Raw genomic sequence first — 16,173 nt, 5'->3', positions numbered from 1 at the left:
GTTCACGAGAAAAAAGTACGGCTTCTTCCATTGTATAAATTAGACTTTAGGGTAAAAAAAAACTGCAACACATACAATCAGTACAACACCCTAATTTACAGAACGTCGTTTAAACCGAGCCTATTAATTTAACAGCAAACAATGAAACGCAAAATGTCGCATGCCGAACACTTTTGAGATGACTCAAATGAACCAGTTCATTAAAATGCATCGTTCGAACGAATCGATTCACTAAAATGTATCTGACTACCCAATGTTACTCTACAGCGAAATGCCGAAAGCGTCAGTGAAATGACTGAGCCCAAACCACGTGTTTTACGTAATGGAAAGCCAATCTTTCAATTCAACCCCTCCTCCTCCTTGTCTATACCCAACACAGATCCAAGGCAAAGAGGAATACGTGTGAGATACTTCTCGGGAGGAAACGGGATCAGTATAATGCACAGGTGACAGACACATCAAGCCACACTCCAACCGCGAGACCAGCATCAGCATCACTGCTCGGGTCTGATCGTGCAGTGCTTTGACATTGATGAAAGCTCATGGATATTACTGACCAGCGGCAGCAGCAGCAACAGCAGGTTTCAGGAAGACTTCCCTGAGAAAAACTGACCTGATGCTGGAAATGTGCGCTTTGCTCGGAGGTATCGCTGCTTTTAAATGGGATGCATCCCCTCCAGGCTTCTGATGCTGTGCACATCCACCATTCATCTGAGTGATGAACTAAAAGGGAGCGGAAAAATCTTGTCTTTCACGTTAGTTTATAACGGGCTGCACGTTACCCCTTCTGCAGCACGTGCAATTTATAGAGTATCTATTTTTATGACCGACCAGCCTTTATTAGTAAGAAGAATACCTGTGTTTTGCCAGGTCTAAAGAGAATATTTTACCACTTGCATGAATACGCTTGGATAGGAATACATATTTTTCTATGATACTGTTAGAAACTGAGCATCCCATTGTGTTCTTTTTATTATGCAACCGCAGGGATCTGTTTTTTATCAGGGTGTCTAAGCTGTTGGATCGCTCCTCGCCCAAATCAATGTGGTTTCTTTGGAACATTTTCAGCAAAGGAACGCATATGCTGCAGTGTCTTTGTGGCAAGAGTCTTAAGAAGAACAAGAACCCAAGTGGTAAGAGCCATTGCGTTGATTTGCCTGCACGTCTTGTCCTCCTCTGTGTGCTGATCTGCAGTCGAATTTGTGCAGCAAGTCAGTGAATGCAGGCAAGCAGAGGATAACTTATGCTGTAGTGGTGAGACCAATCAGAGACATTAGAGTTAACTAATGGAACAGAAGCTTAAATAAAGGCTTTAAAAATCAACTTTTTGAACTAAATCCCACAGGTATGCAGTTTTGCATGGGTAAAGACAGGTGTGACAGTGTTTCTCCCCACACTTGGGCCATATGTTTGTGATACGAGCCTCTAGGTTCATTTCAGGGATGCTGCAGCATCCAGTCTTGCTTTTTGGCTTTGGCGTGCTGCATTTCTTTTTACATGATCATTTACAACACAAAGACCTGCACAGATTATTCAGTCAATGTCACTGTCAACTCATGTCATTTGTCTCTTTTTATTACTGGATAAACTATGTGTTCTTCCAAAATGAAATCATTTACTTGCAGTTTACATCAGTCCAAACAAGTCATCATTTATACAACAGCCATTATGTTTCGCTGTCCATTTGTTTGATAGAGGTTGAAAAAACCAAATCACAACAAGGCAGACTGCAGGGCATACTTGCGCATTTTTATTTCATTAAAGCTGTTGACAACTATGGACACAATGGAAAACTGTGCTGAGCACAACAGGACGGGTGGGAGTCCTAAGTTGATGTTGGCACATTCTTTCCGAGACGTTTGCACTGCAGCGTAGTAGATCATAGCAGTTTTCTCATGCTGACATGACACAATCATTCCTCAGTTGTATTTTAATGCACAGTCTGTCATTCTTCACACTGTTGTCTCTAATTGCCTATACTATACCGTATCATTTTATGTTCCAGTGGCAATGACATACATTGTTAATGTGGACCTTCTTACATACATTTGGTGTTGCTCTACCAACTTCCTCACATAATTAGCACTTTGAGAAAATGCCAGCAAACTGGTTGCCTTCTTAACTGGAAGGACAGTACATTACCAAGACCCTGTAATAGTTAAAACATATATCTCTAAATTATGACATCACAAGCATCACAGAAAATGATTAAATCCTATAGGTATTTTAGTGGCTATATTGATTAGTACATCAATACATCTATGGGATGAATCTCTATAGACAGTAGATTAATTCAGGCCTCTTTCGGGTAGAAAATTATGTTAGTTACTCACTAGAGTAAAATACAGTTTAGGACCAAAGAGTAGTTGTAGAGAACAGTGATTGTCTCTCTGTGGCCAGGGCAATGAAACCATCATTCTCTTTATTCTGTCAGTGATTAGAAGTAGCAAAGCGTGAGGTTATTGATTAATTTATCACAGCTATTACAGTCTTAGCAGCATAACATTAATAAAGAGAGCAGAGTGCTGCTGCGGCCTGCTGGTTATAGTCTATGGCAAACAGGCTATATATTTTTAGATACAATATGCAGAAGGTTTTTGCTATAGCATCGGAATAGTTTTCTATTGTATTCAAAATAGTGTATAAATGTGTCTAATTTATATCAGGTAACACCCTCTCATATGAAACATTCCCATGATCCTTGCTCTTTTTAGATATAGAAGGCAGTGCTTATCCAGAGTTTTTTCCATTTGTGGTTTCCATGGCTGCCTTCTGTTCCAGCAGATGGCACTTTCTGATAGCCTTGTGTTGGCTACTGTTTGCCTGGCAGGGACAAAATGTTGCACTTGGCAAAATTAATTGCCACAAAGGTTTGTGTTTGCTGATGCCTCAGAACCGAGGTAAACATAGGTTGGTTCTCAAGTCTGAATGGCATTAAAGAACATGCTCCACTGCGACACAGGAGTGGGGATGCTGAACTTTTGGCCCAAGAAGTAGCAATTTTTGTTGCTTATTTTTGGCTCTTGTTCTTTTATGAGACTCAAATGACTCTTTTTTTCATTTAGACAATCTGTTTAGGGTAACTGTTCTCATTCGGTGTTTATTTTTAGAATCCATGTGTCATATGACTGTTAGATCATTCCTCTACAGAATTGGCAGGCTGGATCCTGTTGTAACATCTTGTGGTGCAATATTATTAAAGGAGAGTACACACGCAGACACTTTTTGAACTTTTTACAGCAGGTTTTTGCATCAGAAATGTCCTAATAAACCACATTTATATCATAATACCCTTGTAATTACCAGTTTGTAACCTAAAAATGTCCTCGTAAATCACACACACACACACACACACACACACACACACACACACACACACACACACACACACACACACACACACACACACACACACACACACGTTGTGTTTCCATGTTTTATGGGGACTTTCCATAGACATAATGGTTTTTATACTGTACAAACTTTATATTCTATCCCCTAAACCTAACCCTACCCCTAAACCTAACCCTCACAGAAAACTTTCTGCATTTTTACATTTTCAAAAACATAATTTAGTATGATTTATAAGCTGTTTTCCTCATGGGGACCCGACAAAATGTCCCCACAAGGTCAAACATTTCGGGTTTTACTATCCTTATGGGGACATTTGGTCCCCACAAAGTGATAAATACACGCTCACACACACACACACACACACACACACACACACACACACACACACACACACACACACACACACACACACACACACACACACACACACACACACACACACTGTCAGAGTCAGTTCAGTCTGTACCAACTACAGAGACTGTTAAGGGGAGCATGGGCAAGTCCAATAGCTGCTTGTACTACAGATCCAAACAGGGATTTTTATCTGCTTGTGGTCAAGAGTCCTTTTGTGTTGTCAGTTTCATGTGTTTTGGAATGACAGACATGTTTGTTGTTGGTCCACGTTACAACCCACAAAATAAATGTGTGATTGCTTGTTTCTGATGTAGTGCTTTTGAGTTGTGGCTTAATTTCACTGAAGTAAATCCCTCCTGTGTTTATTGTAGCTCAACAATCCTTGCATGCTACCAGGCTGTAAGGGGGGAAATCTTTACAAATGAGTCTAGTTGTAGACTTATATTGTTTGTTCATTGTATTGTTTGTATTTAATGTGAAAAATGTAATACAAAATATTATTCCCTGGCATTAGAATATCAATATAATGATATAATGCTGTGAGGTAAAAATAAAAATGCTTTGAAATATTGCTATGGAATTGCTAGGTGGTTGTTTGATAATTGCTTACTGGGCCAAGTCAAAAGAGCCTACCCCCATGTCTTTTTTATACTATAGTGCCACGATGTAGCTCGGGTCCCACAAACTTTACAGTTTTTGTTTTGTTCATTTTATGATCTGCTAGGGAAAAATTGTAGGCCTGTTCACTTACAAAAGTAATAGCAGACCTTAACAAGCCACACGATTTGAGGTAATATTTATGAACGTAGCGCAAACGGTTTGTGACGAGTGACATATTGAAGTTAGATACTTAGGATTTGGAGTTCGTTCAAATCTCACACCTTAAATATGAGTATTAGTAATAGTGATGCTTGCCTTAGCACCACTATAGAAGTTACCGGCATAATGTCCTTTTTGCCCCTTACTGTCATAGCTGTTATTTTCTTCTTCTTTTTTTCAGTTTATCATGTAGCTTTTTGCATCCCACCTGGTTAGAACAGTGTGTTTGTTTTCAACAACTTATATGATTATTGTTATTCACTTCGTTTTACCCTCTGCACTTATTGATGTAACTGTAAATACTGTAAATGATTTTAATCTGTTTGACTTTTAGCAGTTTGAACACCTCAAACCTTGGGTTGCTATATTTGTTTTGGCTCAAATCTTAAATCATACCCTAAAAATGCTTAGGAAACTGGATAGATAGCACTTTACTTTTCTAATCTAGACTTAATTTATTACTGTAATTGATCCTTTTACGCTCTGACTGCCAATCTGACCCGGATCCAAATTAACATACTTCCCATATGGTGATGTCAAGCATAGATGTGCAGCTATAGATGTTCTGTTCTGCCAACAGATTTTCCATCAATGTACTTAAATGCAACCCAGTTACGAACCCACTTACAAAACTTTTCTTGGGCTGGTTCTGCAAAAACGTCTACTTTGTATTTCCTTTACAATTGATACCAGAATCTGATATTATATGGTCTAATCTCTGGAATTAAGTAAATTACTTACAAACCTGGTTAATTAATTACCTCAGCAGTCTTCAAGAACATTTTCACACCTATACGCTTTATGCTATATATATATATATATAATATAATAGGATTGTATTTTTTGTATATTTTATGTTTTGTCTTTTGAATGAGTTTAATCTTTTCACTTTTTTTCCCTTTTCCTTTGTCCTTCCCTCTCAACAGACTACCTCACTACCTGTTGAGTTACAGTAAGTTGTGCTGAAGGTGGTGAAGACGTAATCATAATCAATAATCACTATCTAGGACTCTTGACTAGGTCAAAGGTACACCAGTGACAAGTGACTGGAGAGCTTCAGTGGTATGGATGATGTCTTCCAGTTTGTCTTTCAGCTATAAAGTGATGTTCACACAGACAGTTAAAGCAACCAGAAGTTTGACAGTTGGTGATTAGAGGCAACATGAGTGACAGCGACCATTGGCGATATGACAGTGTTGAGCAGAGGTCAACTTTATGCAAATATGCATATCCTCCACAGTTTTAGCAATAAATGCGTTGAGTTAATATGACTCTATATGTCTTTATGACTCAGTATTCATACATTATTTGACCTTATTGAACATTTATATAGAAAAGAACCCCACAGTCTTACCACCATTTGTGGAATTTTCGGACAGTTCTTTCCCATCATAATAACATTTTCCAACTTATATCAATGTTACATTTGTGATCTGGAACGATTTCACAGTTACGCCATCTGACCAGCTTAATAAGGGTCAAATCGCGTCCTGTATTGATTCGATACAGGACACATAATTTTGTCTTTAAATACGGGATGATAATTTTACAAATTAAATTAAAACAATGACATGTAGCCTTCAAGTGTTTCTTAAGTAAATATTGCTTCAAGCTTTTAAATTAATTATTCGTGGCAAGTAAAAAAGGTAGTGATAAAATGTAAATACAAAGATACAAATGAAGTTAACGTTGCTTTAAGTTTTTAAGTAACAGCAACATTCAGTTACTCATTCAGATTTTTTTATTTATTTAAATAGAACGTAGTAAAACTTCTGGCATGCCAAATTATATTTATTATTAGATAACTTAATTTGGAGTTTGCTGTGAAGAAGATCCTGTTTTCTAAGAGATGCCTTTGAATTTATGAATTTTTAAACAAGTAGGATTTATTTACTACACGTAGAATTGTAAAAATCTGAAAGTGTTTTCATAAATGTTTGTACTTATCAGAAATGAAAAGATGGGTTAACCTAATATACTGTATATTATGTGTACTGCACTATATCTATTTCATATCTCTTATTGTTTAGTGTTTATTTGTACTCTTAAAGTTTCTGTGTGTAGTTGACAGTTGTTTTAGTGTGAGTGTCCTTATGTGTTGGTGTGAAGAACAGCTAATATTCAGTTGGACACAACGCTAGTGCTGGATCTGTCAGGAATGACCTGGTTTAGCCATGTGGTCTTTGCATATCCCAATTGGTCCTCAGTGGTAAAACAAGTTGCTTTTTGTCAGGATTAGATTGAAAATTGGCATTACATAATCCAGGTGAATCGGCTGTGTGACTCAAACTCCGTAAATCATACCCAGAGCTTCACAAGTAGAAAAGAAATGGCAAATATAGGAAAAAGTGTGTAGCAACAGGAATCATAATAGACAGTGTGTAGAATGTGTAATTGGTGAAGCCCATTTGGGGTTCTACTCAGAGTGGCTTAATCTAATTCATGCTGTCACAATTTTCTCCCACTACTGGCTCGTTTGTTTTGAATAATTATTTTTCTTTTGTTCATAGCCATGGCAGCATTGCCTATTTAGCTAGTAAATGTTTCTATTGCACACTTTGCACTAATGGGTAAGAAAGATCCTGCTGGGTCTTGTAATATCTGAAATTGCCGTTGTGCCATTTGCTTCATGCAGTTCTCATGTGAAAAAGTCATTGTTGCTGCTAAAGTAATATATTTGAAGTCCACAATATTGCAAAACATACTAATTAAAACTGAGCTGAAAGTAGGAATATTGTATAGTGTCTCTCATGGAATTTTTAATCATTGATATCAAGAAAGTCGGCAACGGCAACAATTTGAACTCTGCTGTGTCAATATGATGAAAGTTTAGACATTGTTATTGTGCAGCTAAAAGGCTTTATGGCCACTTTATGATCTAATTTGCTGTTACCAAAGAAAAACTTGTTAAAATGTAGTTAACAGCAGTTACAGTGTAGGGTGAATTATAGGAAAAAATGTCCAAGCTGATTAACATTTTGGTCTAAAGGAAATATAGAATAACAATGTATCAGTTTCTTCCTGAAATACATCTGCAGCATACTGCAGTGTTTACAATTGTAAAAGTGGATCATATTCTATACTGAAGGCCTTTTAACTAAATCTTCCTTTAATATTTTGTAAAGTAGATATGTTCTACCTCAGGCTGTCAGGGGCGTTTGCTCTTCAAAGATGTTAACCAATTAGGTGGACAAGCATTTCAGACAGAGGGCAAGAGACACAGTGGAAAAAGATAATGTATCAGGCCACAATATTATGAAATAATCAAGTAATAATGTAAAAAAATTACACAACACGACCCCTTTAATTTTTGATGTTTCAAGAAGCAATATTTTTAAATTGCATTTGGAGGAAAGCATTCAGATACATATACAAGCCAGATCTATTCACACAATAGTACATGTTGTACAGTTTCATAGCCTGTACAATTTAATTGACATGGTAAATGATTGGAGCCTATCAAATGCCTCAAGCAAGCATCAGTGTCATGCCTAATGGTTTGGAAAATAATTCCCTTAAAATGTAATTTCTGGTAATCACATTCACTGAAAAAATCCTGTGTCCTTGTTACATCAGTCTTGTCTATCCAGGTCACATGTTAATGGAGTAATTTAGTGGCACATGGAGCTTGCAGTAACACAGCGCTACTCAATACACACATGGTCCTCAGGCCATATTCTTCTGGCCTGCATGCTGTTATCATCATCATGGCCACCGTAACTGCAGTAATCACAAACATGTCTACTTATCCTGTTAATAAGGAGCAACGATCAACACAGTAGAGATTCTGCTATACCGTTAAAACTGCAATAACATAAATTCACTACAATAGAAAACTCACTACCATGATATAGCATTAACATGATATAGCCTAAAAGTACTTATTCTAAATGTAGGCTTCAGTTTCTTTATATTTGAAAATATAATTTCAAATTTGTTGTATTGATTTGGGGTTAAATATGACCAGAACATTTTTTTTGCGTGCTTTATGAGTATTAACCACTGTGATGTACGATTTTGGTGATTTAAATTCATGCACTTGGAAATAGTACATTGTAATTTTAATCATCTCAAATTAAAAATTGAGCCATAGTAGTTGTAGTGTTTTTTTCAATATTCAGTTGGAAACTCAATAAAGACACCCTGGCACAGCAGTGCAACACTAACAAAAAAATATAATTTTGTGATTTTTACATTTTTCTTTTTTCCTTTTGTTGAAGTGGAGGCTGCACCCTGTTGGAATAAAATAACTCTTCTGCACCAGCCAGACATTTTTATCTGCCAGAAGTGCTTACAGATTTTCCCTCTTGAAACCAGTAGGGCTCCAGTGTGGGTTTTCTGTTGTACTCACCAATGCTCCTTTACACCGCTTTTCTCATAATAAAGACAGCAGTGATTATAATATAAAACGCCAATACTGGGTAAAAACATTGATTTTCCGATGCAATGCGTAAAAACTCACATGTGACCAAATTTTGCACTATGTGACCAAAAATGTCTTTGATTAGCCACTTGCTGGTAAATGTCCAGATTGCACTCAGCAGTGGAGAGAAAGATCAGCACAGTATCACTACATGTTGAGAGTAAAAGTTCCCCTGTAATGTGTATCCAAAGTCAAGATCCACACAATCATTGAATAATGTCTCTTTTAATATCCATTCTGTGCTTTACACACAAAATTAATCAAAAACAGTAAAAATAAATGCATAATTCTAATCACGCATATGGATGCTGTTAAGAAGCCATTTTACTCTGCTCTCATTAATGTGCGCTCTTAAAGAGACAGTGCTGGTTTTCAGCACAAATCAATAGTACAAATGATGCATGTAAACCAAATGTGTTAAATTATACTGTATTTCTTCTATTAGAATACATTTTATTACAACAGAACATATATTGTACCAACATAACTGACATATTTTTACAGACATCTCAGGTTAAAATAAAAATTTAATATTAGAAAATCATGACATTTACCTTAATTTAAAGGAGAATGCATGTTTTTTTTCAGTAACACATATAATCAATTTATTTTATATTTAAGCATAATGGACATTATAACTAAAATATACCCAAATTAATCGATATCAAATCAAATCGAAATCAAAACTGAATTGAATCGAATACTTATGAATCCGAATCGAATCAAATCTGGAATTTCTTTATCAACACCCAGCCCTACTGAATGTTATTTAAAGCTGATGTGTAATTTCTCCAATCCCAGCCTTTTATATTTTGAAATTTTCTAAACTTCAGATTAATTTTAACACTCATTATTATGAATACAGCATAAACTCAAGATCTTGTCTCGTAAATAGCATCAAATTATGTAAAGTTCAAAACATAACTTTATAAGTAAAATCTGTTTATTTCAATGAGCAATATTTGCAGAAAATGTTTACATTTGTTGTGAATATTGTTTTTCAGGGGAATTTAACACTTTTATTAAAATGTTAAATTATAATTTTTTTCTATAAAAATGGAAGACACTGGAAGAAATATTTTTATGGATATATTTAATATCTTGAAAATCATGACATTTACCTTCATTTATAGGAGAAAGCCTGTTTTTTCAGTAACATAATAATTTAAGTAATTGAGACAATTTATATTTGGTGTGAATAAATGTATTTTAAGGGAATTTAACTCATAACTTATAAATTATACTGTATTTTCTCTGTAAAAATTCATATTTTTTTTTACAGTGTAGTTAGAAAGTCCCCAGTATAATTTACACTGCAGCATTAGCTGAGAGCGAATTTCTTTCATAAGCACAATTAAATCTAATTGGAATTGAAACGAATCCGAAAATTCTTTATAAATTCCCAGCTCTTATGAATGCTATTTAAAGCTGATGTGTAATTTTTCCTATCCCAGCCTAATATACAGAGACACTGAGTAAACCGTTTGTAGGTTGATTTCCCACTGAAAGTGTAAATACAATGGCTCTGTGAAATTATCAGTACACTTAATGTAGTCTTATAAATCTTGCAATAATTTGTACGAGATGGGTAAATAATATGATATACTGTAGTACAAATTGCTTTGTACAAAAAGTTACTTTTATTCCCACGTAGAGATCAAAAAATCAACAAACAGAACTTCAAATCGATAATACAGAAAACATACATTTTAGCTAGCCTCCTATCCAACACTTTATTTTAAGAAAGAAATTGTCAGGGAACTAATTTGGTTGCTAATTTTATTTTTATATACAAATACAAATGACTGATGTATGTCAATACCTGTAATACACTTCCCTTGTCGTGTTCCAAACCCCAGTATTTCTCTTTCTTCCGTGGCACACAATAGCTATTTTCCTATTAAAATCATGGTAAGGTTTAATGTTTGGTTTAGGTTCTTTGAATTTATGGTTAGGTTTAGGTTTACATTGGGGGTTAAACTTAGGGAAAATTGTATTAACATTGTTTGGGGAGTAAAAGTTGTATGTTTTTGTACAAGCAACTCGATTTCTTACAGTTTCGCCATCCCATACTACTTTATTGAGATGACTTGTCATGAGGCCTGGTTGGAACATTGCTCTGTTTGTTTGAGTTTCCCGTACAACCAGACACAGTATTACCAACCCGATCTCATGAAGAATCGTACATAATTCACGAGTTGGCTTTTTCGTATGGTCTTGCGCGATGTTGTTCGCATAAACTCGTACAACTTCATCATGTGCAAATTCCTGGATGTCTAATGTGGAAGTAATCCTGAGTTCCGCGCATGAGGCGTTAAGGACATACTTATTAATATTTTGCCATTACCCAAACCTGTTATCTATACTTAACCAATCAGTAGAGTGTGTAAACATGGTAGGAAGCTGTTTTATGTGACAGAAGCAAGTAATTGTTGCGTATCAGATGGAAACAGTGTCCAGCCACGTCATTGGCTGTAGTGAAAGTCGTAGGAATTGAAAAGAGCGCAGTCACACGATATCATACGAATTTGCCAAATTTAGAAAAGTTGTACGAATCCTGAGGATTTCACCGTGAGAGTGTGAATGCAGTACCGCATCTAATGGTGCGAGTTTGGGGCAAAACTGTTTGTTTGACCCATGTCAGACAAATGACATATTGGAAAGCTGTTTGAAAACTGCGTTTATGGTTGTTATTACGTTTGGTGATGCTAGTGCCGCAGACATTACACATCTCAGCTTTAAAGTACTGTATTTTAGTGCTAGCCTAGCCTGTAGCTTGTGCTTGTGTAACTTATGATAGCTGGCCAGCTTAGCGTGAGGGCAACTGTTGTACTGTTTGGATAGCAAACAATCTGAATAACTGTGAAATCAGAACAGTTGTCTCTCAGCTTGACTGTGTGTTTGAGAGAGTAGAAGAGTCTCTTTCTCTCTCACTCTCTTTTTTCCATCAAGGCTCTGAGCTAGTGGAGCTGTGTAATTTTTGCTGCAGTGCAGCTGACAGTATTGTAACACACTGCACTCACGCAGAGTATGTCTGCTTTTTTGCAGTGCAGGTTCTAAGCTATGAAACGGTTTTGGTTAAGAAAAATTGCATTAGTCTTTAAGTTTCGTATTCATCTATCATCGCTGGCTTCCCCTGCGCTTTGTAGCCTCCCATTTACACTTCAAAAGCTTTGTCAACATTTTATGCTGACCTTTAGGAAGTTACTATTCCTCGCCATTATTGGCTGCTGAAATTATGAGTCTGCAATTCTGTCTGCAGTCTCAAGTAAACACTTTGTATAGTACTCTCCCATGGCATTTTTTTCCTCGTGTTAATTGCTAATGATACTATTGTAGGCTCATAGATAATTACTATTATTAAGAGTACTGTTAGTGTTTACTCATCTGCCCTTGCGCTAATTGAATATATTTGGTAATATTGATGTTTTCAAACAAAGAAGAGACAACAGAAAGAATGAGGAAAAGACTGCCAGAGAGAAAGACAATGAAAGAAGGGACATTGGGACAGAAGAATGGCACCAAAAAATTGGGAAGTTAAATGTTCTTTCACAAAAAAAGGTGGTTGTGCTGAGAGGAGGTGCGAAGCACTTACCTTGCTCCATGTACTCAGCCTGCTGAATTCCCGAAATCGCCTCCAGCACCAGCGGTGCAGGCCCAATACCCGTGGTTTGAAGGCATGACTGGGGGGGGTGGGGCTTTGGGGGTGCTAGAGTGGCTTTCCCCCGGAAGAAGGAAAGCCGCGACTGCAACATTGCCATGGTCATGTTCTCGCAGTGAGAACATGTAGCTTAAGCTTTCCAACCCATCTTGGTGGCTGGCCAGGACCATCCGACTTGGCTAAGTGATTGAGTTCGCCAAGTGCCCACCATGTTTCAGCGCCGTCCGCTTTATCTCGGTGCAGGGCGAAAACACCTCCACCCTGCGTACGGAGATCACAACCCTTATGCGCAAGGACAAAATAGAGCCTGTCCCTCCAGCTGAGATGGAGAAGGGATTCCATGGCCCTTACTTCATCGTACCCAAGAAACGCGGTGGGTTGCGGCCAATCTTGGACCTGCTAGTTCTGAACCGGGCCTTACACAGACTCCCATTCAAGATGCTGACACAGAAACTTATTCTGACATTCATCCGTATTCTGACCTGGTGCTCACGCACCTCAGCTGTTTAGGGCTTCGGGTCAACAGGGAAAAGAGCAAGCTCTCCCCGTTGCAGAGCATCTCTTTTCTAGGCATGGAGTTAAACTCAGTCTCAATGACAGCGCGCCTCCCAAGTGAGCGCACGTGCTAGCAGTCGGTGCTGAACTGCCTCAGTACGTTCAGACCAGGCACAGTGGTTCCACTGAAACAATTTCAGAGGCTAACTGGGCATATGGCATCCTCAGCGATGGTCGCGCCACTCGGGTTAATGCATAAGAGACCGGTTCAGCACTGGCTTCAGACACGAGTCCCAAGATGGGCATGGCGCCACGGCACATACCGTATGACACTCACCCCTTCCTGCATCACTTATTCAGCCCTTGGACAGACCTTGGAGAGTCGCTGCACGCCACTCATATCCCAGGTAACCTAAACACCACAGCGGACCACACACTTGTATTACAGACACACCTATATTTACACACTTTACGCTCAGCGGAGAGTGGAGACTCCACCCTCAGGTGGTCTAGCTGATTTGGGCTCGGTTCGGCATAGCACAGGTAGACCTGTTTGCCTCCCGAGATTCCACCCACTGCCCGCTCTTGTACTCTCTGATGGAAGCCCCCCTCGACACAGACGTGCTGCGCAAGTACACATTTCCCCCAGTGAGCCCTGTGCAAGTCCTGTGCAAGTCTGGGAGGACGAGGAACAAGTCATTCTCGTGGCCCCCTACTGGCCCACTCGGACATGGTTCTCGGATCTTACACTCCTCGTGACAGCACCTCCCTGGCTCCAACTCCCCTGAGGAAGGACCTTTTTTTTGGTGGCACCAAAAGCGGGTTAAATTGTATCATAATCAGACAAAGTTTTAAAGGTGAATATTAGATAGAGGTTTAAATTAGTAAAACTTACCTTCCTAACCAAAAACGTTAACCTGAACCTAACCAATTGTGTCCTAAAATCAAATGAGAGGTTAACAAATAATCCTTACCCTGAACCAACACCTAAAACTAACTGAAAGTGTCCTCAAAGCAAATTAGAGGTAGACAAAACAGACATCCTTACCCTAAACCAGAACCAATAGAGTTCTAAAAGGAAATGCGACATGAAAAGCAGATTTTCTGAAGCAACCCTGTATTTTGTGTCAATTCTATGACACTTTTGTCTCACATGTCAACTTTTGTGTTTGGCTGGGCTTGATTGCTCCAAGTCCAACGCTCCATGAGGTGAGCTACTGTACAAGCTAATCATGTTGGAATAAGTGTGTAAATATAGGTGTGTCTGTAATACAAGTGTTAAAATGTATTGTTTTTTAAATGATGTATTAGAGTAAAAGTGATGTGGATAAAAGTTTATGAGTAATAGAGTAAAAAATATGTGTTTGTAAAATCATAATCAGCCGTTGTACACTTGATTTGTGTGAAAGTAAATAAAGCGCGCAGTTGTTGTGACGCCTCTAGTGTTCATTTCACTTTCACACAATTCAAGTGTACAATGGCTGATTATGACCAGGAACCTGTGGTGAAATGTTGAACGTGTCATGTAAAACTCTTTTTTTCTATCAATTCTATGAGACTAGTTTGTGGATTTACCTTGTAGATTAAACAGACAGGCGCTGAAAATTTGTAAAGCTTTACTGGAACCGTAATTTTAACATTCATATGTCCACAGTTCAAGAGGTGGTATAAAGCTCTCTGTTCTATAGAGCTGCTGAACATAAAGCCAGAAAAGCAGTATGTATCAGTGTAATATCACTGACGACAGCAGATATGCTGATCTAGCACCGAATAAAATTTAAGAATCTGCAAACAAAATCTGCCACCCCCTCTCCCTCTCTTCCTCTTCCACGAGGGCCAGGGGCTGTGTGCAAAGACATGAGTGATTTGAGCAGAACTCTCTTCATTTTCCTCTTCCTCTCTGGTTGGTTGTAAATAAACCCTGAATCAAAGTGTAAATCATGTGCACTCACATAAAATATTGTGGCTCAGTATCTTGTGCCAGACAGACAAAACTAATTGCTGCATTGCAGACGATAAAAATGGAAGGTCCGTTTTTTTTTTGGATCTTATCACTATGATTGTTTTAATAAAAATCATTTTTATTGGCTTAGCAGGGGGAATTAAATGACTATGCATTCACTGCATCTGGCATTCCCGCACCTCCTCCTTACCTGCCTGGAGAGTGAGATCAGTGAGTCTCATTAGAGGTGCTGGTGAGAGAAGGGCAGATTTAGGTGCTGCAGGGTTACAGGGCTGCCAGTTTTTTGGACACACACCCTGATTTTTCCAATGCTTCATTCTGATCCAGTCAAAGGCCAGTTTGCTGCTCCTGCAGAGTTCTGTTTAGCTTCACACAGTCTCTATGCAGTCTGTCGTCCTAATATTGGATTGACATTGGAATGTGATAAATCAGGTAGCATTCATACACACTCTCTTTGCTGGGAACTGTGATAAGGCATTCCAGAGGTCTGTGGACTATATGGCAATAATGCAGTGTAAATTAAAATGCCAGAGGCTAAGCAAAGGTTTGAAATGCTTCACGAGTTCACCATTTCATCGTTTAAGCACCCTCATGTTGCTCCAAATCTGTATGATTTACTTTCTTTCATGAAACACAAAAACAGATGTTTGGCAGAGGAGGGAAAAACAGCAGAGGAGGGAAATGTTTTAAGTGAATAATGATTTTTGTATGGCTATCGTGTGGCTTCTGAAGACTTGGAACATAGCTCATGAGTCTATTTACTACTTTTATAATGATTTTAAGGTGCTTTTTTGTAATTTTTTAAGCTGGACAGTATCTGGATACCACTTGCCTTCATTGTATAGAAAGTGTGAACGTTCTGCCTAACATCTACTTTTGTGTTCAACTGAAGAAAAAGATTATGTAGATTTGTAACAATGTGAGGGTGAGTAATGGATGGAAGTTCCTCATTTTTCTGGATCAACATCTTTGTTGGTCCTGGACCAACATTCTTAATGACCAATCAGATTTTAGGGTTAGGTTTAGGGTTTCGCTTAGGGCTTGGGTAATGAGTTAATTGGTTGCTATGTTGTTCAAACCCCAGCCATTACCTTAAAATCTAAT

At 38.0% G+C, this 16,173-nt stretch overlaps 1 protein-coding gene across 1 annotated transcript in view; it reads left to right on the top strand.

Annotated features, from left to right (window-relative positions):
• The first annotated feature begins 389 nt into the window (after window positions 1–389).
• Window positions 390–16,173, top strand: part of LOC127658598 (fibroblast growth factor 14) — a 185,674-nt gene continuing 169,890 nt past the window's right edge. The window contains exon 1 of the mRNA XM_052147973.1: window positions 390–1,133. Within this exon, the coding sequence (XP_052003933.1) occupies window positions 932–1,133 (202 nt within the window). The 5' untranslated portion in view covers window positions 390–931. The remainder of the gene's footprint in view (window positions 1,134–16,173) is intronic.

Source organism: Xyrauchen texanus, chromosome 18, assembly GCF_025860055.1.
Source record: "Xyrauchen texanus isolate HMW12.3.18 chromosome 18, RBS_HiC_50CHRs, whole genome shotgun sequence".
In the NCBI taxonomy this organism is placed as follows: Eukaryota; Metazoa; Chordata; class Actinopteri; order Cypriniformes; family Catostomidae; genus Xyrauchen; species Xyrauchen texanus.
The sequence above is the reverse complement of the archived record's forward strand: the minus strand, read 5'-3'. Positions and strand labels throughout refer to the sequence as shown.